The following is a 24,058-nucleotide window of genomic DNA, read 5'->3' on the forward strand; positions in this document are numbered from 1 at the left end:
CATTTAAAATAGTCTATGTGAGCTCATGCCTGTAATTTTAGCACTTTGGGAGGCTGAAGCAGGACGACCTGTTGAGCCCAATAGTTCAAGACCAGCCCGGGCAATGTAGTGAGATCTTGTCTCTACAAAAAGTTAAAACAAAAAAAAGAAAGAAAGAAAGAAAAAAGAAATTAGCTGGGTGTGGTGATGTGTGCCTGTAGTTCCAGTTACTTGGGAGGATAAAGTGGGAGAATTGCCTGAGCCCAGGAGGTCAAGGCAGCAGTGAGCCATGACTGTGCCACTGCACTCCCACCCAGCACCCAGGTAACAGAGCAAGTCCCTGTCTCCAAACAAACAGACAAAAAATTATAACAAGTTATTAGTTTTTAGCCTGCTTTTTAAAAATTCAGGAGTAGATACATTATGGCCATCATACTATGTAAATGTATACACAATTACTTTATCCTTTCCACACATGCATGATATCCTTCGCAAGGATGTATTATCATTTATTTAATCAGTTCCCTATTGTCCAACATTTAGGCTATTTCTGGTATTTTGTAATTCTAATGTTGAAGTGAACATCTTTTAAATGTATCTTTGCATATTTGTGTGAATTTTTCTATAAGATACATTTGCTGAGTTAAAGGGAATACAAATCTAAAATTACGATAGCTTATTCAACATTTACTAAGTACATACTATATGATAGGGTTTGTGCTTGTTTATGGCTTAGTGTTGAGGTTACAACAGCAAACAAAATGGACAAGGCCCCTGCTCTCATGGAGGCTACATTTTATTGCCAAATTACAACAAATGGTATTTGGTTAATTTACTAGCTATTTGGAAAAACATACCTTTACCATCCTCCTCACATCATACACAAAAACCAATTGCAATTTAATAAACAAGCAAAACTATGCAATAATTAAATTACAGGAGAATATTTTTTAAACCTTGGAATAGAAACTTACACAAAACCTAGAAGAATTGACAGATAGGAGTAGATTAAAAATTAAAACTTCTAAATGATGAAAGATACAAGAAACAATGTTAAAAGACAAATAGCAGAGCAGAAGAAAATTTGCAATATTTATAGCAGATAATAGACTAATGGACATAATGTGTAAAAAGTAACTACAAATTAGAAATCGACAAGCACAAGAGAAGAATAAAAAGAAAATTGTAAACATGCATTTCTCAGAAGAAGAAATGCAAATGACCAGTAGATATACTGAAAGTTGCTAAATCTCACTAATGATCAGAGAAATGCAAACTAACCCAATTAAGTTGCATTTTCATTTATTAGATTGATAGTAATTAAAAAGGCAAAGGCATAAAAATTTGCTCGCAAATTCTGCTGGTGGGAGTCTGAATCGTTAACGGGCTGGAGCAATTTGGCGGTGTTTCTATTGTGTGTAGTTTTTTAACCCAGTAATATTACTTCTAGGAACCGGTCTTTCAGAAACACCTGAAAGTGTGTCCAAAGATTTATATACAAGAATAGTCATTGCGTGTTGTTTGTAGCAGGAAAAACATGGAAACAATGTAAAAATTCTTTCTTAGGAGAATGAGGAATAAATATAGTATCTCATACCATAGACCATGATGAGACCCCTGAAAACAATGAAGTAGATCTGTTTGTACTTGCATGAAAAGATCTCCACGGTACATTGTTAAGTGGAAAAAGCAAGTCACAGAGTAACACATGTACTATAATAGCATTTACATGAAAAGGACAACAGCCAAGATGTGTGTGTGTGTGTGTGTGTGTGTGTGTGTGTGTGTGTGTGTCTGTTCATGATGTGGAGAGTAAGATGGAGTCAGGAGGGACAGGGGTGGGAAAGTGGGGAGACTTGCAATTGGTGCATTTTGTGAAACAAAGCCTCTTCTGTTTTTCATCCTAAAGAAATCAAATGATGAACATTCATCAAAGTCCTCTTCTTTTTCAGGTGCAGCCACGATGTATACAAGATATAAAATAGTAGAGAAGCAAAATCAAACCTGCTATTTCAGCACTCCTGTTTTTAACTTGGTGTCTTTAGTCCTTGGATTGGTGGGATGTTTCGGAATGGGCATTGTCGCCAATTTTCAGGTATAACCTGGAGCTTTTTCAGTTAGGAGGAGTGGTGGAGCGCATGTGTCTCAGGAGAGTAGCAGAAATGCAAGAGGCACACTTATGCCATTATAGCTATTAAATGCTCGATGAGTTTACAATAAGTGGGTTAGTTTGCTCTTTAAAAACAAACCTTTAACATTTGGAAGTCAGGGCCAAGCGTGGTGACTCACACCTGTAATCCCAGCACTTTGGGAAGCCGAGTTTGATAATGAGGTCAGGGATTCAAGACGAGCCTGACCAACATGGTGAAACCCCATTTCTACTAAAAATACAAAATTAGCCAGGTGTGGTGGTGCATGCCTGTAATCCCAGCTACTCAGGTGGCTGAGGCAGGAGAATCATTTGAACCTGGGAGGTGGAGGTTGCAGTGAGCCGAGATCGTGCCACTGCACTCGACAGAGCAAGACTCCATATCAAAAAAAAAAAAAAAAAAAAAAAAAGCATTTGAAAGTGAGTTCTGGTACTTGGGAGAAATGGGGTGCACATTTGCATATTTATGAGAGTGCGTGATTCAGAGGAGGCCTTGGGCTTTGCATTGCTCCATGTTCTCATTGATGTGGTTTGATGTGTTGGGAGAGCTACTTCAGCTACTGTGATGATTTTATTAACAGTGTGAAAATATTTGTATGTGTTTACCAATTCTACCGTTTAAACCTCTGGTATTCAAAGAGGAGGCTCTCGGTGACATTTCCTTATATTTTTATGACAGTATGCATTTTGTTTTTCATAACAACAAACATTTATTGAAATTTTCCTGTGACACATGTTTATGAAAATATTCCATATTTTAACTCAGACAATTATAATAAAAGCCTTGTAAGATAGGCACTATTTTTTTTTTTTTTTTTTTTTTTTTTGAGACGGAGTCTCGCTCTGTCGCCCAGGCTGGAGTGCAGTGGCCGGATCTCAGCTCACTGCAAGCTCCGTCTCCCGGGTTCACGCCATTCTCCTGCCTCAGCCTCCCGAGTAGCTGGGACTACAGGCGCCCGCCACCTCGCCCGGCTAGTTTTTTGTATTTTTTAGTAGAGATGGGGTTTCACCGTGTTAGCCAGGATAGTCTCGATCTCCTGACCTCGTGATCTGCCCGTCTCGGCCTCCCAAAGTGCTGGGATTACAGGCTTGAGCCACCGCGCCCGGCAGATAGGCACTATTATTTTCCCCATTTATCAATGGTAAAATGGAGGCCTAGAGAGGTTAATACTTTCCCAAGATTAGATGAATAATGCGTGGCAGAGGTGGGCTTTGAATTGAAGTCACCTTCCTAGAGCCCGTGAGAGCTGTCCTTAATGCCAACATGAAGAAATACCTGTGACAAAAAAAAGCAAGTACACGATACATAGTTCTACCATCAGGAAGCACACACACACAAAAACTATAAAAAGGAAGACCTAGCATTATATCATTTGTCTAGTACAGTGTGGTTATGGTTTAATGGGGGCCAGTATAGATCTATCACTTTATCCTCTGAGTAACCACATCATAAGAGATACAGATGTCAGTTTTTAAACCGTGTAAGGGCTGACTTTAAGAAGAAAACTTAAGTGGTTAAATAATTTCAACTTTTGGTTCTCCTTAAGTCTTCAATGATGTGATTAAATCTTCACAAAAACCAGAAATAGAATCTTAACTTCCCAAGGAGCGAAGTGTTTGACTTGTCATTGTTCCGATAACTGTATCTTTACAACTTCCTTGTTTGGTATCCCGCAATTCATTTTCGTCATGCCAGGAGCAAACCAACTTGAGCCAACTCAGGAAGATTTTGAGATGTGAGGGCAAGAGAGAGTGTGACTTTTTTTTTTTTTTTTCGGTAGAGACAGAGTCTCGCTCTGTCGCCCAGGCTAGAGTGTAGTGGTGCGATCTTGGTCCACTGCAACGTCCGCCCTGGGTTCAAGTGATTCTCATGCCTCAGCCTACCGAGTAGCTGGGATTACAGGCACCCACCACCATGTCCAGCTAATTTTTGTAATTTTAGTAGAGATGGGGTTTCACCATGTTGGCAAGGCTGGTCTTGAACTCCTGGCCTCAAGTGATCTGCCTGCCTTAGCCTCCCAAAGTGTTGGGGTTACAGGCGTGAGCCACCGCACCCAGCCATGATGATTTTTCTTGAGTTGCAGTAAATCACATTTTTGAGAATTTCACAGATAATCTTTTTCCCAAATGGGTGGGTGAGATGGCTACTTTTTGGTGTGTCCTCACTAACTTCTGTCAATACTTTATTTTCCCTCAGAAAGTTTTCTTTTTGAAATTCTGTCATTTGTGGCAACGTGGATGAACCTGGAGAACCTTATGCTAAGTGAAATAAGCCAGTCACAGAGGGACAAATACCGAATGCTGTCACTTATATGTGGAATCTAAGAAAATCAGACTTACAGAAGGAGAGAGTAGAATGGTGTTACAGGAGTGAAGAGGAAGACGAGGAGTGGGGAGGTATTGGTCAAAGGGTACCAAGTTTCAGTTAGACTGAATTAATAATTCTGGAGATCTATTACTGCACAGCATGGTGACTATAGTTAATAATAATGTATATTTCAAAATTGCTAAAACAGTAGATTTTTAAATGTTCTCATCACACAAAAAAGAATAAGTATGTGAGGTGATTGATATATTAATTACCTTGATTTAATCATTCCACAGTGTAAGCATACATCAAAACATCTACAGCCAGTTGTGGTGGCTCATGCCTGTAATCCCAGCACTTAGGGAAGCCGAGGCAGGAGGATTGCTTTAGCCCAGGAGTTTGAGACTAGTCTGGGCAACATAGGGCAACAAAGGGATACCATGCCTCTGGAATCACACACACACACACCCCTACAAGCCTCATAAATATGAACAATTATTATTTTTTGAGATGGAGTCTCGCTCTGTCGCCCAGGCTGGAGTGCAGCGGCGCGATCTTGGCTCACTGCAGCCTCCGCCTCCCAAGTTCAAGCAAATATCCCTGCTTCAGCCTCCCACGTAGCTGGTATTACAGGCACCTGGCACCACACTCAGCTAATTTTTGTATTTTTTAGTAGAGATGGTGTTTCACCATGTTGGCCGGGCATGTCTTGAGCTCCTGACCTCAGGTGATCCGCCCACCTCGGCCTCCCAAAGTGCTGAGAGGTGTGAGCCATTGCGCCCGGCCTACAAACAATTATTATTTGTCAATTAAAAATAAAAATTTTTTAAGTTTCCTTTTTAGAAAAGAAACTTTCCAAGGTTTAACCCTGTCAGTATTCACGTATTCTTTTTTTTTTGTTGTTATTACCTTTTAAATTACCAAGAGAGTTTCTGAAAAGCAATCCAAAAAGAGTGCCGGGTTTTAACTTTATGGAAAATTCATGTCTGATCTAAAAATCATTTCTCTGATTTTTTGATTGATTGATTGATTGATTGAGAAAGGGTCTTGCTCTGTCACCTAAGCTGTAGTGCAATAGCACAATCATAACCTTGAACGCTTAGAATAAACCTTGAACTCCTCCTGTCTCAGTCTCTTGAGTAACTGAGACTATGGGTGCGTCACCATGCCCAGCTAATTTTTATTTTTACTTTGGTAGAGATGGGGTCTTGCTATGTTTCTGAGGCTGTTCTTAAACTCCTGGCCTCATGTGATCTTCCCATCTCTGCCTCCCAAAGTGTTGGGATTACAAGCACAAGCCACCTTACTCTGTTGTATTTTATTTTTCATATATAACTTCCCTGAATCTATATGCCCATGCTAGGAATCTTATTTATTTGTATTTGTATTTTTATATTTATTTTTTTAGACAGGGTCTTGATCTGTTGCTCAGGCTGGAGTACAGTGGTGTGATCACAGCTCTCTGCAATCTCCGCCTTGTGAGCTCAAGCAATCCTCCCACCTCAGCCTTCTGAGTAGCTAAAACTACAGGTTCATGCCATCACACCCAGCTAATTTTCATAGTTTTTGTAGATTGTGACTGCCTCTTTTTTCCTTTTTTTCCACTTTTTTTCTTGTGTTTCACCACATTGCCCAGGTTGATCTTGAACTCCTAAGCTCAGTGATACACCTGCCTTGGCCTCCCGAAGTGATGAGATTACAGACATAAGTCACTGTGCCCAGTCTTTTATTTATTTTTATATTATTTTTTGAGACAAGGTCTCACTTTGTTGCCCAGGCTAGAGTGCAGTGATGCTATCATAGCCCATTTCACCCTTGGTCTCCCAAGCTCAAGTGATTCTCCCACCTCAGCCTCCCAAGTAGCTGGGACTACAGGCACGCACCATCATGCCCGTCTGATTTTATTTATTTATTTATTTATTTAGAGACGGAGTCTCACACTGTCGCCCAGACTGGAGTTCAGTGATGCAATCTTGGCTCGCTGCAGTCTCCATCTCCTGGGGTCCAGTAATTCTCCTGCCTCAGTCTCCCTGGTAGCTGGGATTACAGGCATGCGCCAGCACGCCTGGCTAATTTTTGTATTTTTAGTAGAGACAGAGTTTCACCATGTTGACCAGGCTGGTCTCAAAGTCCTGAACTTGTAATCCACCTGCCTCAGCCTCCCAAAGTGCTGGGATTACAGGTGTGAGCCATCATGCCTAGCCATGATTTTTTTATTTTAGTGGAGATGAATACTTGCTATGTTGCCCAGGCTGGTCTCACACTCCTGAGCTCAAGCAATCCTCCTTCCTTGGCTTCCCAAAGTGTTGGGATTATAGGCGTGAGCCATAGTACCTGGCCCATGCAAGGTATCTTAGGTATACAGAAACTATATGATGTGTAGAAGAGTCAGTGCAGTCATATTTGAATATAACACAAATCACGTAATGAATTTCTCCCCTTATTTCTAGGTTTGATACTAGGAAATATATTTCCTTAGAAATAAGTTAAAATGTCTGTTTTTTTTTTCCTGCACCTCCCTTTCTTATGTGGAGAATGCAAATTTAATATCAGTTCATTTGTGCTCCAGCTTGAGGTTGAACTGTCTGGATGGCAAACATTGTGGTGCTGGGGAAGCCCAGGTGGCCTAGGTCAGAGGGAAGCTGGGGGAAGAGTATGTTCACTGTGACCTGAGGCCAAGGGGTGGCTTGTGGCCAAAATCAGGCTCTCCTGGACAACACTTTAAGTTGCCCTTTGCAAAGCTTGCATTTTCAAGTTTAAGCCGAGACCCGGTGGTTCCCTCTAAATGTTCCTCGCCTGGAAGGTTGGTGCCCAGTGCACATTTGAAAGGAGCCAAGGCCGGATGTGGTGGCTCATGCCTACAATCCCAGCACTTTGGAAGGCTGAGGATCACCTGAGGTCAGAGGTTTGAGACCAGCCTGGCCAACATGGAGAAACCTCGTCTCTACCGAAAACAGAACAATTAGCTCAGCGTGGTAGTGCACGCCTGTAATCCCAACTACTTGGGAGGCTGGGGCACGAGAATCGCTTGAACCCGGGAGGTGGAGGCTGCAATGAGCTGAGATCTTGCCACTGCACTCTAGCCTGGGTGACAGAGAAAGACTCTGTCTCAAAAAAAAAAAAAAAAAAAAAGAAAGGAGCTGAAGGTGAGGCGCATTCTGAGTGTGTACAGGATCTGCAGCGACTTTCTGCCTAGACTGGCATAGGGGCTGCCTTCTGGTTGAAATGGCTGGTTACAGGATGGTGGGGACACGGAACTTGTTTAGAAGCTGCCTTTGAAAAAAAAATTAGCTGGAACTGGGCGTGGTGGCATGTGCCTGTAGTCCCAGCTACTTTCGAGGCTGAGGTGGGAGTATCCCTTGAGCTCAGGAATTCACGGATGCAGTGAGCTATGATCAGGCCACTGCACTCCCGCCTAGGCAACAGAGTGAGACCCTGTCTCAACAGAAAAAGAAAAAAAAGAAGAAGAAAAAGAAGCTGCCTCTGCGTAACAAAAGCAGCGGTTTTACTCAGATGGTGTGTTCATTTGAGGTGCCTGGGGAGGGATGAGTAGAGATTATCAGGGAGCAGGGAGCCTAAAAACCCCAAACCACCCTTGGCACCATCATGGAACGAGTCATATATTTTTCATTTTTTCAATCATATCATACCAAAGTTTACTGATTACATCAAACAAACATCTCTGTAACGAAAAAGGCAGAGCTGAGTGCGGTGGCTCACGCCTGTAATCCCAGCACTTTGGGAGGCCGAGGTGGGCGGATCATGAGGTCAGGAGTTTGAGACCAGCCTGGCCAATGTGGCAAAACCCCATCTCTACTAAAAATACAAAAATTAGCTGGGCGTGGTGGCATGTGCCTGTAATCCCAGCTACTTGGGAGGCTGAGGCAGGAGAATCGCTTGAACCTGGGCGGCAGAGGTTGCAGTGAGCTGAGATTGTGTCACTGCACTCCAGCCTGGGCATCTAGAGTGAAACTCTGTCTCAAAAACAAAACAAAACAAAACAAAAAACAACAACAACCAAAGAAAATTGTATCTGATATGTATCCTATAATCTTCACTGCAAACACGCAAGACGGAGATGATTATGCCCGTTTTTAGATACAGAAATCGAGGCTTTGCAGTAACGTCACAGAGCCTCATGGTGGAGTCAGGACTTTTAATGCAGTTGTACCAGACTCCGAAGCCCACCATATTCAACCCTCCCACCTCTAAGGCAGACCTTTCCTTGTCCCATGAGCCCAGGTTCGCTGTGGAACAACCAACTTTTTGGCATTAATTTCAGGACCTGGAAGGCTTTTCTTTTGGTAGTCAGACAGCCACATTTTCCAAGGAGTGGTGCATCTGTGATGACCAACGGCTCAAAGCAGCCCAGAGTGAGAGTGCTCGCGGCTCAATGTTGACAAACCCACCCAGAGTAACGCACATTTGTGACTTTTTCTCCAGGAGTTAGCTGTGCCAGTGGTTCATGATGGGGGCGCCCTTTTGGCCTTTGTCTGTGGTGTCGTGTACACGCTCCTACAGTCCATCATCTCTTACAAATCGTGTCCCCAGTGGAACAGTCTCTCGACATGCCACATACGGATGGCCATCTCTGCCGTTTCTTGCGCAGCTGTCGTCCCCAGTATCCTTTTTCACATTTGTGCCCTTGTTAAAGGAATAAAACATTCAATGACACTTGTTAAAGAAGGGTAATGAAGACTTTGTAGGGACCACTGCAATGGGGTCTGACAGCGGGGTAAAGAGATGGGGCTCGACTCTGAATACATCCTTGGCAAGTGTGAATTTATAGCCAAGGAGTAGGATGAGGTCAGTGGATGGAAAAGTACTAAAAGGAAACCTCCAGGATGAGGGGGATTCTGGCTAAACCAACCTAACAGGATTCTTGTTGAGTACTGGCCATGTGATCAGACATCACCTGAGAAGGGTGGTGGAGGAGGAACCCAATCAGATATTGAGTGTGATCAGATATCAGGGTGGGGGTTCCTTGCTAAACTGACTTAGCCAGGGGTTCTTTGCTGAAACTGGATCTTACAAGGAAGTGCACAGATGGACCTAGGAGAAGTTTCAGGAGCTTGACTAAAGTTCGGCAAAGCAAAGGATCTTTGTCACAGTTTCTTAGCAAAGTTTGACACTTCCCTTCCCCACAACCAAAAAAAAAAAAAAAAAAAAAAAAGCAAAGGATAACAACCAAGTTTCCACATTTTTCAGAAAAACAATTGGGATAAAAGTATAGATCAAGCTAGGTGCGGTGGCTCACGCCTGTAATCTCAGCACTTTGGAAGGCTGAGGTGGGTGGATCACCTGAGGTTGACAGTTCAAGACCAGCCTGACCAACATGGAGAAACCATGTTTCTACTAAAAAAACAAAATTAGCCAGGTATGGTGGCGCATGCCTGTAATCCCAGCTACTTGGGAGGCAGAGGCAGGAGAATCGCTTGAACCTGGGAGGTGGAGGTTGAGGTGAGCCGAGATCACGCCATTGCACTCCAGCCTGGGCAACAGGAGTGAAACTCCGTCTCAAAAAAAAAAAAAAAAGTGCAGCTCATTAAGAAAATGTCTCAACATTGTCTAGTTAGATCAAAAGTCTCTTTGGGGGGAAGAATGGTGTGAAAGAAGGGTGGAAAATGTAGGAACACTTCAGTTTCTGTTTACTTTCCTTCTCACAGGGCCAGTTTCATGAGCCATATGAAAATATTTATTTTTCTTTGTAGTGCTTGGCTAAAGACACCAAATATTGATATTGTACTCAAAGTAATAGCCCCACGAAGTCCCTCAAGGCTAAACTCTCCCCCTCCCTGCACGTAGGTGGCAAGACAGTTTGGTTTACTCATTCATGTGAAGAGATTTTTAAAAGCCTCTAGATCACTTATTACTGAGTAAATTAAAATGTTTAGCCTTTTCTTTTTATAGTCACTAATTTCATTTTCAAAATGAAATCCATTTTATTTTCTAACTCAGCAATCTGAAAGGAAATGAAGATATAAATTTAGCATGCTTGTAGATTCTGATTTAGAGGAAATGAAAGCTTTTTCTTTCTTTCCCTTTTTCTTTTCTTTAATGAAGTACTTAACAAAGAAAAAAAGCCATGGTCTTAAAGAGTTGCAGAATTCCCCATCTTTCAAAATACCATCTGTAGTCGTATCAGAACAAGCTTCAGGGTCATTAAACAATGATGACTAATGTCAGATTGTAGGAAAATCGGAAATATGTTATGGGCGACAATTTTGTTAGTCTGGGTTGAGTTACGGTATAAAGTGGGCAAGATGGAGTGAAAACACGTCACTTGCTTCTAAATATTAAGCTTTGTGTTTCTTTTCTAAAATAGAAACTACAAAATGTGAAGTCTAAGCATGATTTTGGGTTTTTCCATCTTAGGGAAGGACATTTTTAATTACAAAATTTCTAAACACAGAGTAGCCAAATCCTAGTACCAAGAGATTTACCAACAAAATATATACCCTGTTCCTAAGATAGTTGCTTCTCAAATTCCTTGTCTTACTTGTAGATTAAAGGAACACTGTCTCTTTGAATATATCTCCTTCAACTTTTTAATCTTGTGTTAGTTGTAAAATTCATAATAGTGGTTGTAGTGTTACAAGCAAAGTTTCTTGATGCAGGAAAACTTCCATTGCTTCCAACTTTGGAAACAGATCTCTAGATATCAAAGTCAGAGAGTTTTAGCGAAATAAGCATTTCAGGCCTCAGAGTTTCACTTACTAATAATTCTCATTTCTAGGAAGTTCTTTTTTTTTTTTTTTTTTTTTTTTTGAGACAGAGTCTCGCTCTCTCATCTAGGCTGGAGTGCAGTGGTGCGATCTCGGCTCACTGCAACCTCCACCTCCCGGGTTCAAGCTATTCTCCTGCCTTAGCCTCCCTAGTAGCTGGGATTACAGGTGCCTCCCACCACACCCAGCTACTTTTCATATTTTTGGTAGAGATGGAGTTTCACCATGTTGGCCAGGCTGGTCTCAAACTGCTGAGCTCAGATAATCTACCGGCCCCAGCCTCCCAAAGTACTGGGATTACAGGCATGAGCCACCACGCCTGGCCTCTAGGAAGTTCTTATTATGGGTCATGCCAACAGGAAGCAGCCCCACACAGAAAGGGGTTATGACCCTATTTCAGATTAACTTGAATGAATTCATCCATATGAAAAGATCTTCCGTCTTAAACATTAGCATGGTATTTATATTTCCTTACAAAGAATTTACAGCATCTTTAAATAGACTGGGTGCGGTGGCTAGGTCAGGAGTTCGAGACCAACCTGGCCAACATGGTGAAACCTCATCTCTACTAAAGATAGAAAAATTAGCCAGGCATGGTGGCGTGTGCCTGTAGTCCCAGCTACTTGGGAGGCTGAGGAAGGAGAATTGCTTGAACTGGGAATGGGAGGTTACAGTGAGCCAAGATTGTGCCACTGCACTCCAGTCCAGGTGACAGAGTGAGACTTCGTCTCCAAAAAAAAAAAAAAAAAGAAACTGGAGTTGAAAGCATCTTTAAAATGTCCTGGTTTCTTCTTACTGCAATATTTCTGTGTAATAGCCTCATTTGACTACCGAAGAAACCGAGGCACCTAGTGAGGCGACATTAGAATCCTGCTTCTAAACCTTTCCTGATGAATTATCTGTCTTGCGCCTGACTTTTAAAGCTTCTGAAAGCCTTTACAGAAGTCACCAACAGCATAAAGTCCAGGTTCCTCTGCATGAGACCCATGATCTGAGACCTCCTATTTCTTCATCCTTGTTTTTACGGCTTTTCCCTCAGGCTTGGCTGTTTCTTGTCCTCTGTTCTTACCCAGTCTCTACTTGGCTGGATTATCCTCCTCCACTTTGTCTTGCTAGAGCTGTTGGTTCAACATGGTACCCACAAGTGGCTTTTGCATACTTGAAATGTGGCTAATCCTGATTGAGATGTATTGCTCATGAGGATAGGAGCCTTAGCCCCTGGCATTATTAGGCTGGACTGTAGGCGTGTGTCAGTCATCCCTGAGGTCTGATATGGGGCGAATCTCTTTGATTTGCCAGATCTTTGGGCCAGGAAGGAAGGGCTCACCTTATACCCAATTACCCAACAGAAGTCTGTTCTTTAAAGCTAATAGTTTGAATTTCTGTAGCTTATTTTTGTATATGAGCCTTGGCACTTTGGAATTTAAAATTTTCCTTAAAGCTGTTACCTTGGAAATAGTATTTTAGGCCAGGCACAGTGGCTCACGCCTGTAATCCCAGCACTTTGGGAGGCCGAGGCGGGCGGATCACATGAGGTCAGGAGTTCAAGACCAGCCCAACCAACATGGCGAAACACCGTCTCTAATAAAAATACAAAAAAATTAGCCAGGCATGGTGGTGGGCGCCTGTAATCCTAACTATTCAGGAGGCTGAGGCAGGAGAACGCTTGAACCCAGGAGGCGGAGTTTGCAGTGAGCCGAGATCGCGCCATTGCACTCCAGCCTGGGTGACAGAGTGAGATTCTATCTCAAAAAAAAAAAAAAAAAAAAAAAGGAAAATAGTATTTTAGGGAAAAAGTATTTTTATTCAGTGGGAAGTACTCAAAAAGAACCATCTTGGACTGCTGCGTCAGTCATTTTGACCAAATTTAAACAGCTAGTTTAAGTGGGAAGATCCAGAAACATGCAGGGTTGTGCAAAATGTAGCCTCAAATTTTAATAAATTTCACTATACACACTGGAAGACTATTGTGAAGGTATTTCCATGTTGTGATTTAACTTTCATCATTGAATTTAAAGTTTGAGTTTATAAGAAGCTAATATAACTGGTTTGATGGTAGAAATGTTGGTATTAACATTTTAATTGATGATAGAAATGTTGGTATTAACATTCTAACACTGTGTAATGATTATATTATTGGGAGAATAATCTAGTCTTAACATTAAAGGAACTGTTGTGTGCTGTAGTTTCCTTAACTGTTTTCCCTTTTCAGTGATTGTCTGTGCTTCACTAATTTCCATAACCAAGCTGGAGTGGAATCCAAGAGAAAAGGTAACATTTAAGTTGTCGTGAATGTGGCTGTTGGACGTGGTTGTGTGAGGTTGTGACCAGGCTAGGTCTAGGGAAGATCACTGCCATTTTTTAGAACAAGTTGCAAAATGTGAAGTAAACATGGTGTGTAATCAATTTACTGTCCAATCACTTGGCAGTGTGTAGTAATTAACTATCAGGGTAATTCCAAATGCTTTCTGGAATTATATTCAAAATTTTGAGTTCCTAATTTCTTTCTTTGTTCTTCTTTTTTTTGGGGGGGACAGAGTCTTGCTGTGTTGCCCAGGCTGGAGTGCAGTGGTGCGATCTTGGCTCACTGCAACCTCTGCCTCCCAGGCTCAAGCAATTCTCCTGCCTCAGTCTCCCAAGTAGGTGGGACTACAGGCGCCCGCCACCAGGTCCAGCTAATTTTTGGTTTTGTTTTTTTCTGAGACAGCTCTGACACCTAGGCTGGAGTGAAGTGGCATGATCTCATCTCACTGCAACCTTTGCCTCGTGGGTTCAAGCGATTCTTGTGCCTCAGCCTCCTGAGTAGCTGGAACCACAGGTGTGCGCCACTATGCCTGGCTAATTTTTGTATTTTTAGTAGAGACAGGGTTTTTCCCATGTTGGCCAGGCTGGTTTAGAGCTCCTAGCCTCAAGTGATCCTCCTACCTTGACCTCCCAAAGTGCTGGGATTATAGGCGTGACCCACCGCACCCGGCCCTCTAATTTATTTCTTTTCTTTCTTTTTCTTTTTCTTTTTTTTTGAGACAGTCTCGCTCTGCCACCGAGGCTGGAGTGCAGTGGCACAATCTCGGCTCACTGCAAGCTTTGCCTCCCGGGTTCACACCATTCTCCAGCCTCAGCCTCCCGAGTAGCTGGGACTACAGGCACCTGCCACCGCGCCCAGCTAATTTTTTGTATTTTTAGTAGGGACAGGGTTTCACTGTGTTAGCCAGGATGGTCTCGATCTCCTGACCTCATGATCCGCCTGCCTCGGCCTCCCAAAGTGCTGGGATTACAGGCATGAGCTACCGCACCTGGCCTCTAATTTCTTTCTTAAACACTTCAACTATCTATCCTTAGTAAAAGAGTGTGAATGAAGGTGTTTGGTGGCCAAAGGGAGCATGAAATGTTAAGTAGAGAGGACGATACCAGCTCCAGTGTGGTGTATAGTTCATTTCAGGATAGAGTGAGAAATTGCTGCAGCCAGGGATAATTGTGCAAGGGTGTAGTGGCTGTAAGAGGCAGGCAGAGAGGCTTGTACTTGACATAGGTGACCAGAGTAAGATTTTGAAGACTTTTTTTTCATGAGACGGAGTTTCGCCCTTGTTGCCCAGGCTGGAGTGCAATGTCGTAATCTTGGCTCACTGCAACCTCTGCCTCTCCGGTTCAAGCAGTTCTCCTGTCTCCACCTCCCAAGTAGCTGGGATTACAGGCACGCGCCACCATGCCCAGCTAGTTTTTGTATTTTTAGTAGGGACAGGGTTTCATGAAATGTGTTAGCCAGGATGGTCTCGATCTCTGCCCTTGTGATCCCCCCGCCTCGGTCTCCCAAAGTGCTGGGATTACAGGCATGAGCCACTGCGCCCGGCCTGAAGACTTTTGAACAGTAAAGCAAATAGAAAGAGTATTATCAGATGAGCGTTAGACAGAAGCAACGCCTGGGATGGCTTGGAGAGCTTGGCATTAGGAAGGTAAGGAGAAGGCAGTTCTTCTAGTTCACATTTCAAATAGGGGCAATCTGATGGGTGTTGGCAAATGACTAACACAAGAATGAAGTGGCATGATGAATCAAAGGTGACTTCTAAGTTTTTATCTTAGGTGAACCAAAGAATTTATTCCCTTGACCAGAAATAAGGCCCCTAACAGGGATAAATAATTTAGTAGGTGGAAGTGGATGAGTTTGGTTAGAATTGATGACTCTGAGGTTATCATGATATATCGATGTTCGAAACATGGGCCTAGGCCAGGCGCTGTGGTTCATGCCTGTAATTCCAGCACTTTGGGAGGCTGAGGCAGGAGGATTGCTTGAGTCCAGGAGATCAAGACCAGTCAGGGTAACACAGTAAGACCCTGTCTCTACAAAAATTAGCCAGACATTGTGGCACGCGCGTGTAGTCCCAGCTACTTGGGAAGCTGAGGTGGAAGGATTGCTTGCACCCAGGTGGTCCTAGACTTCTGGTGGGACTGGGAGTCAGAGTGTAGGGTAGAGTTGTTAACAGTGTGGGGTAGACCAGGACTTTTTGGACCAAGGATCAGAACACATGGAACCAAAAGTATGACATTGAGATCAACTCATTCTATTAGATACCTGTAGTAGGGGTTCATCTAGATGCCTTATAGGAGAATCAAGGATGCCCCAGGAAAGAAGAGTTAGTGAGAGACCAACAGAAGATTCTTTCCCTCAAGGATCAGGCAGAAGAGTACCTCCAGCAAAGGAGAAGTAAAAGGATCATGGACCAGCGAGAAGAACTAGACTTGTGTTGTATGGTAGACCTCATTGATGAGTCCCTGCCACACGCAAGACTGTGAAAGATTGTAGAGCGCAGGGTGGCCATGGGATAGAGGATCCTGAAGGATTTTATAGTTCAGAGGGGCAAACAGCCAGTTGTCAGTGGCTAAACGTAATACTTTGAAGAATTAAAAAATGCTGAACTGGACTTCAGACAACACAATGTGGAAATGCAGAAGCAATAGCAGTTAATCCTAATGATGGAATGAGAGGACATACGATCCCAGAGACTAAGGGAAGGACATTTTTCAAAGGCAAGGGAAGTGGCTAACCATGGCATACGCAGCTGAACAACCTTTAGGAATGAAGTCCCTCAATTTGGGCAATAAGGGAGTCAGTGATGCTTGTCAAAAAGTAGTTTCAGTAAAATGCCAAGGTTAGAAGTCAGTGGCAAGAAGTTAAATAGTGAGAGGGATGGTTCATTCATTCAGCTGTCAACCAAATGTTTATTGAGTCCTGTTCTGGACTGGAGGTAAGAGGTAAAGGAGAAACACCAGGGTGGCTAGAGGGGACAGCAGGATTTCCAAAGAAGGAGAACTCTGGCAGGTGATGGAAGCCTGCCAAGACAAGAGAGAGACAGAAGATGGTGAGGAAGAGAATGATCCAGACAAGAGATCAAATAATGCTTCTTGGCTGGGCACGGTGGCTTATGCCTGTAATCCCAGCACTTTGGGAGGCCGAGGCAGGTGGATCACTTGAGGTCAGAGTTCAAGACTAGCCTGCCCAATATGGTGAAACCCTGTCTCTACTAAAAAAAAAAAAAAGAAAAAAAAATTAGACAGGTGTGGTGGCACACATCTGTAGTCCCAGCTACTTGGGAGGCTGAGGCAGGAGAATCGCTTGTGCCCAGGAGTTGGAGAGTTGGAGGTTGCAGTGAGCCGAGGTCATGCTAATGCTCTCCAGCCTGAGCAACAAGAGTGAGACTCCATCTCAAAAAAAAAAAAAAAGAAAGAAAGAAAGAAAAAGATTAAAAAAGGGCTTCTTTAAAATGTAACCTTAAAATGGTCAAATTAGCCAATAGGTTAGACCTAGACAAAAGGCAGCTTTTTTTTTTTTTTTTTTTTTTTTTTTTTTTTTTTTTTTGGTCTTATATGTGGGGAATTAGCCCCATCATGCGAAGGGGGTTCAGTTCCTCTTTCCATTGGTGAGAACCTCTTTCCGAAAGTGAGACCGCGTAGCGGAGCAGCTCAGGTGTACTTTACTTTTCAGCCACTCGGGGGAGACCTTCTACCACAAACCGGCTGCCGGACAGGGCTTACGAAGTTTATTTCCAGGCAGTTAAAAATCTGTTATATTCCACTTTCTATCTTAAAAATGTGAAAAGTACATGGTTTTCTGTTCACTCCATAAATGACTGTGCCACTCTTGCATTTCCTTCTGTTCCTAATATCAAAGAATGTAAAAAAAAATCCCTTTACATTAATTCACTGAATAATCATTTAGGTACTGCCCCAGACTTCTGTGTAGTGCTTTACAGCTTTCACAGCGCATTTATGTGCAGTGACTTACTTGGTGGTGGTGGTGGGGGGGTGGTGATAATTATAATATCACTGTCTCATTTCACATAGCAAGGATATTAGGGCTTTGCCTGCATTCAGGATTCTTGGTTCCATGTACTTTCATTAATATCACACTTAAGAAATTCCCCCCAAAGTTCTGCCTTTATTTTTAGAAGCCATTTTCCTTGTTCAGGAATGATACGGGATGGGGCAGGTCCCCTGGTACTGGTACCAAAAGGAGGAAGCCTCTGTTCTCTACCTCCTACTGTAGGCTGGTCAGGTTCTCCTCACTGTGACCTAGCATGAGAACAGTAGGTGGATGTGACCATGACAAGGAGAGCGAAGAGTGATGCTTGGAGGGCTTGGTGTGCCTCCTCTAGATCTGTCTGGATGAAAACAGGATCAAAGAAAACAACTGTCAACCATGGAACTGCCCTGTGATCCAGCACGTTACTCACCCTTGCAGCCTACAGCAGTTTGGGGCAGAGCAGCAGTGGGATCAGCCCTCAAGGGCACATGCCAAGGGCAGAGCAGCCCGTGTAGACAGCTTCAGAGGGCATGGGGGTTTAGGGAGTTAGGGGTAGCTCCTCGTTTCAGCAAAGCAGAAAGTGATGTAGGAAATCAGAGAGGGCACACTGACAGTCCCCAGGCCTCATTTGGCATGTGAGCCAACATCAGAATGCAGACGTGCATTTTTGACTTAAAGTTTTATTTATTCTTATTTTGTTATTTTTTTTTTTTTTGAGATAGAGTCTCGCTCTGTCACCCAGGTGGGAGTAGAGTGACGCGATCATGGTTCACTGCAACCTCTATCCCCCAGGCTCAAGTGATCCCCCCAGTTCAGCCTCCAGTAGCTGGGACAGCAGGCACAGGCCACCACACGCAGCTAATTATTTTTTGTCTCGTTATGTTGCCCAGGCTGGTTTCAAACTCCTGGGCTCAAGTGATCCTCCTGACTCAGCCTTCTGAAGTGCTGAGATTACAGGTGTGAGCCACTGCAACAGAGTTTCAAAATTAGTTTCCAGCACTGAAAAATCAGGAGATAGCACACACAGACAGACACACGGTGTTTTTTGTTTTTTGTTTTTTTAAACCTCTTTGAAAGCAGCAGTAGTGTATTATTTTCTCATGGAATTGAGCTGATGAGGCGTGGGCTCCCTAACTTCCCTCTCTTTTCACAACCACCAGTTTTATTTATTATTGCTAATTTTCTGGCCTCCATAGGCAACTGAGTTTGGACCATCTGATTGAAGCCATTCTCCTTGGCTTCCATTCTCTCATTCTTAACTCCAAGAAGATATGCAGTTAACCTGTGGATGTCCATTATTAGCAGTTTCTTTGTAGCTGTATTTAACTTATGATATTAAGCAGAACTATTTTCTGAATGATCATTTCTATATACCTGTGGATGTCCATTATTAGCAGTTTCTTTGTAGCTGTATTTACCTTATGATATTAAGCAGAACTATTTTCTGAATGATCATTTCTATATAAACAGGGAAACACAAAACCTAAGGGACTAGTTGGCCAGGTTCACCTAGATGTGTACACACATTCTCTGGAGCAACCGCGAGAGTGCTAGTTAAGCATGCCCTTACATTTAGGGATTCTCAGCGGAGGGAGACCAAGTCATGCCTTGTATGGAAAGTTCTTCTGTTGTGTCCAAATTTGCTTCGCAGTCTCAGCCATTTTGTAGTCCTTAGTCTGCCTTTTGAAATGGTAAACTAATCTTAAAACGAGAGTTTGTGGGAGCCAGAAAGAACTTTGGAATATCTGCCTTCGCATTCTCAGTGGGCAGGTGCCCTGACACTTAGTAACATGGTTGTGCTTACCTTATATCCTCAAAGTTCTGACTTATGCTCACTGGACAGCTTTTTCCTTTGGTTGAACCTCCTCATTGTATTTCAGTATGTACATAAAAGGGAGTCTTTTAGGCTAAATTCTGTTTCTTTTTTATTGGCATTAGGATTATGTATATCACGTAGTGAGTGCGATCTGTGAATGGACAGTGGCCTTTGGTTTTATTTTCTACTTCCTAACTTTCATCCAAGATTTCCAGGTAAGTGTTTATCAATTCAAATGTTTTAAATTGCTGACAATTAGGATTTGTACAAATTTGCAGAAGACATTTTGCATTTTTAAAAAGAGCACTTTCTTTTTAATGTGTTTGACAAAAATATGTAAGGATTGTGCAACTTCATGTATTAGCTTCTTCCCAATGGGAGGCATCTTTAATAGCTCTCCCACCAATGAGATTTTCATATGTCCTCTGCTGTTTGATGTTAATAGTCATAAATCCTGCTTGTTTTCTTTTAGGAGGTCTCACTTACTAGTTCCAAATAATAGAAAGTAAATATATCTTTTTAAAAAATAAAAGTATGCCGGATGCGGTGGTTCATGGCTGTAATCCCAGCACTTTGGGAGGCTTAGGCAGGCGGATCACCTGAGGTCGGGAGTTCGAGAGCAGCCCGACCAACATGGAGAAACCCCATCTCTACTAAAAATACAAAATTAGCTGGGGGTGGTGGCACATGCCTGTATTCCCAGCTACTCAGGAGGCTGAGGCAGGAGAATCACCTGAACCCGGGAGGCGGAGGTTGCGGTGAGCCTGAGATCATACCATTGCACTCCAGCCTGGGCAACAAGAGCGAGACTCTGTCTCAAAATAAATAAATAAATGAATAAATAAAAAATAAAAGTGTTCTTCAAAAAATATTCCCAAAGCAGATAGAAGATGGGACTACATCAGATTTGTCCACAGGAAAAATCTTACATTTTGAGACAAGTGAATTATTAGCTCAAAGGATATAGATAGCCAAGAAAATTGTTTAGGACCTGACTCAAGGATAGCACAAACCATAGTGAGATCATTCCTTAGGTGGTGCAAAGCTGTTGGAAATGTCATCGTCAACGCTGGGATTATTTAACTTCTTTTAAACCTTTTTCTTTCATTTTTTAAAATAGAGTGTCACCCTAAGGATATCCACAGAAATCAATGGTGATCTTTGAAGAAAGAAGAATTTGATCTCACTCAGTGAATGTTGCAGGACATTTCTGGAAGTGCTACAGAGGACAGACAGGGTTTTGAGGCCGCCCTGATTATTGGGATGCATCTGCAGCACATCCAGGACTTGAATTTCGTTAAGAGTTCCTAATAGTTGTACTATTTCTAAAGATGTGTTTCCTAGAGAATGTACAGCCTTACGACACTGTAGTGATGTTTTTATAATTTTCTAAGTAGATTTTTTTATATTAACAAATTCATATACAGAAAAAATAAGGTGTTACAAAAAAATGGAGAGCTCTTATTTTTGTACAGATTCTGTCGTTTTTTTAAATTTGTGTGCGATTTATGGAAATACATTAAATGAGTAATTTAGGTTCAGTACATTTGTTACAAAGTGAAATCGGGATATTCATTTGTAAATTTTATTCTTAATGAATGAACTGTATAATTTTTTTATCATAAGAGCATTTATAAAATTCAATTTATAAAGATCATATACCCAAATCATAAAAATTTAGTTAATACATTAACACTAAGATACTGATTTTTAGCCGAACTAAGCAAAGTGCTTCAACTGAGAGGCCTTTATACCACCATGTACAGTAACTCTAAGTGAATATGGAAGACCTTGGTTTTGAAATTCTGCCACCCACCTTGTTTCTCCCTGCTCATGAGGCCACACCTTTTGCTCTCGCTGCTAACTGGCCATTTGTAGTGAGTGTAATTACAGGTGGAATGGTTTCAGTAAGTCAGGTGAAAGCCACCCTTTATTGTTTTGGGCACAACTTGATATGTAGTCTGACTCAGAACTGAAACTCACATCTCAAATTCATTTCATGCCAGTAAATGTGGCAAAGAGAACAAAGGCCCAAGAGCGAGACAAGGAGAAAGGAGAAAGGGGCAGCCAAGAAGAACTTCTGGGTGAGGGTGCTATTTATATGCTCCTCCTTTTCATGCCTGTGACTGGATGTCCCTCAACACTATAGGAAATATGAGTCAAGCCCATTGTATTAAGCAAGAACTACAGACTCCGTCTTTTCACCCAAATCATGAATGGCCAATAAAAAGCAAGTTATTCCAGAGGAGGAAGCAGCCCTTGAAATGTTACGGCTTAGGCCTGAAAGGTGAAGAGCAGGAATTCTGTCTTTCAAAGACCCTAGAGCATAAACCCATGTGTGGCCAAGTGGGATCAGCCCTCAAGGGCACATGCCAAGGGCAGAGCAGCCCATGTAGACAGCTTCAGAGGGCATGGGGGTGTAGGAGTTGGGGGTAGCTCCTCATTAACTATTTGTTGGGTGAGTATAGGGGTGAGGCTCAGTGGCAGTCAGGTACCTCTGCAATGGCAAGCTGTCTCCCCTCTACGTGTTTAGCATATGTTGTTAGAACACGTCCCGCACCCCTACCACTGCCGTGTAGGCCCTTTAATAAGGCTGAGTAGAGAAATCTGGCAATAAAAGGCAAACGTAAGGATGCTTTCTTTAAGATGCACCATAAATGGTTTTCTTTAAGTGAATGGAAGAGTTTGACAGAGAAACACCTTTGTAAGCAAACATTAAGAATGCTGGCTGGGTGTGGTGGCTCACACCTGTAATCCCAGCACTTAGGGAGGCCCAGGCAAGAGGATTGCTTGAGCCTGGGACTTTGAGTCCAGACTGGGAAACGTGGCAAAATCCCTACAACAAAAATACAAAAATTAGCCAGGTGTGGTGGCATGTGCCTGGAGTCCCAGTTACTTGGGAGGCTGAGGTGGGAGGATCACCTGAGCCCAGGAGGTTGAGGCTGCAGTGAGCCATGTCAGTGCACTCCAGTCTGGGCAACAGAGCAAGACCCTGTCTCAAATAAATAAATAAATAAATAGAATGCTAATCATTTCTGGGTTCACTGTGACTTGTTGTAATGCTGGGGATCCCCTTTGTGACACTGGAACTGAAAGACAGTGACGAACGCTATGTCAAGCATTCATTATTCTGAAGAGGAATAGAAATGCCACATACCTTTCCCATGGGACCTGTGGTGGAATGAATCCATGGTTCTGCCTCACTTCGAGCAGACTTTTGTTCTCAGTACTCCTCACGATGGATATTCATGCTTCATTTTCACATCTCTCTGCACAATTAGATTGGGAGCTCCTTGAGGGCAGAGTGTGCCTTGATCTTTATCTTTGTAATGCCACAATGAACACAGTGCCTCCTGGTACACTGTAGGTGCTTACGAAATACTCACTGAATGCATGCATGCATGAACGAATGAATGAATGAAGGAAGGAAGGAATGACTAAGGATGTTTGTAGTGCTATAATATAGAATGGGATTTACTCTGCTTTACTAGTTAGTTTCTTAATAAACAAATAGTCTGCATCGCCTGGTAATGTTGACTGTTTTTCTTTGTGTACTGTAAACATTTCAGTTGTTTGGACATCCCCATTCTATGACAACTATCTTCAACCTGGACAGTTACCACAGACATTGCTACATGAGCTAGACCAAATGTACACCTGTCTTGGCAAACTGAGAAGGCCAGAAAATCACTCCAGACAACCATATTCAGCAGATTCCATGTGACCTCTAAACCTGGTCTTATTCACATTTTGGTATTATTTCTAATTTCCATGAACTTGCATTTCCTTGGACCTCATGGCTGAAAGAGTTAAATGAAATGAAATATTTCTTTATTTTAATTTTTTTTTTTTTTTTTTTTTTTTTGAGTCTTGTCCTGTTGCCCAGGTTGGAGTGCAGTGGCGCAATCTAGGCTCACTGCAGCCTCCGCCTCCCGGGTTCAAGCCATTCTCTTGCCTCAGCCTCTCGAGTAGCTGGGACTACAGGCGTCTGCCACCACGCCCGGCTAATTTTTTGTATTTTAGTAGAGACGGGGTTTCACCGTGTTAGCCAGGATGGTCTTGATCTGATCTCATGATCCGCCCGCCTCAGCCTCCCAAAGTGCTGGGACTACAGATCCATTTGGACTTCATAAAGGTATGATTACGATTTAAACCTTATGCTTTCTTAAGTCATGTAGTTTTCCATGTGGGCACGATTGGTTCATCTTCGTAGATTCTCAAACGTTAGCATCAGAAGTTTATGTCAGTCAAGATTGAGAGATGAAGAGATCAGAAATCCAACAAGAAGGAGAAAAGGGAATCAGAAATCCAACAAGAAGAGGAAAAGGGAATCTATATTGCCTCAAGTAACTGAGACATTCAGGAGTGGAACTGGCTTTATGGGTGGCTGGATCTAAATGTGCCATTAGGACTCCATCTTCTCTTTCCTCCTCTCAGCTGGCTTCATTCTCAAGCAGGCTTTCCCCTGGTGGAAGTGAGAGGGCATCTACAACCCCCAGACACACATCATTCAGAAAAAGAGGGGGAAAGAAAGGACTTCTCAACAGTTCCAACCACATGCCCATGACTTGTCTCTGATTGGCTGGCTTAGATCACATGCCATTGGGAGGTCTGAGGCTCTGATTGGTGAGATATGAATCACATGTTCACCCCTGGAGCAGGGAGGGGTCAACACTACCAAAACTAGCGGGCTGATGGTGAGTGAAAGTTGTTTCTCAGAAGAAAGGGGTGGAAATGGGTCTCTAACAGACAAAAAGCAGATTCCACTGTGGAATTAAAACCCCTT

The 24,058-nt window shown here is 42.7% G+C and overlaps 1 protein-coding gene across 6 annotated transcripts in view; it reads left to right on the forward strand.

Moving 5' to 3' along the window:
• The window catches only part of DRAM1 (DNA damage regulated autophagy modulator 1), a 47,244-nt gene extending 24,441 nt beyond the window's left edge, over nt 1-22,803 (forward strand). For 4 of the 6 annotated variants that reach the window (XM_074007626.1, XM_005572024.3, XM_074007628.1 and 1 more), the window contains 5 exons: nt 1,932-2,074; nt 8,880-9,057; nt 13,374-13,432; nt 19,395-19,487; nt 20,393-22,803. In XM_074007626.1, coding sequence (XP_073863727.1) covers nt 1,932-2,074; nt 8,880-9,057; nt 13,374-13,432; nt 19,395-19,487; nt 20,393-20,437 — 518 coding nt within the window. In that variant the 3' untranslated portion in view covers nt 20,438-22,803. The remainder of the gene's footprint in view (nt 1-1,931; nt 2,075-8,879; nt 9,058-13,373; nt 13,433-19,394; nt 19,488-20,392) is intronic. The other 2 variants (XR_010579549.2, XM_074007629.1) reach the window with 2 other exon arrangements.
• Nucleotides 22,804-24,058: the final 1,255 nt, after the last annotated feature.

This window comes from Macaca fascicularis, chromosome 11 (assembly GCF_037993035.2).
Source record: "Macaca fascicularis isolate 582-1 chromosome 11, T2T-MFA8v1.1".
NCBI classification, from domain to species: Eukaryota; Metazoa; Chordata; class Mammalia; order Primates; family Cercopithecidae; genus Macaca; species Macaca fascicularis.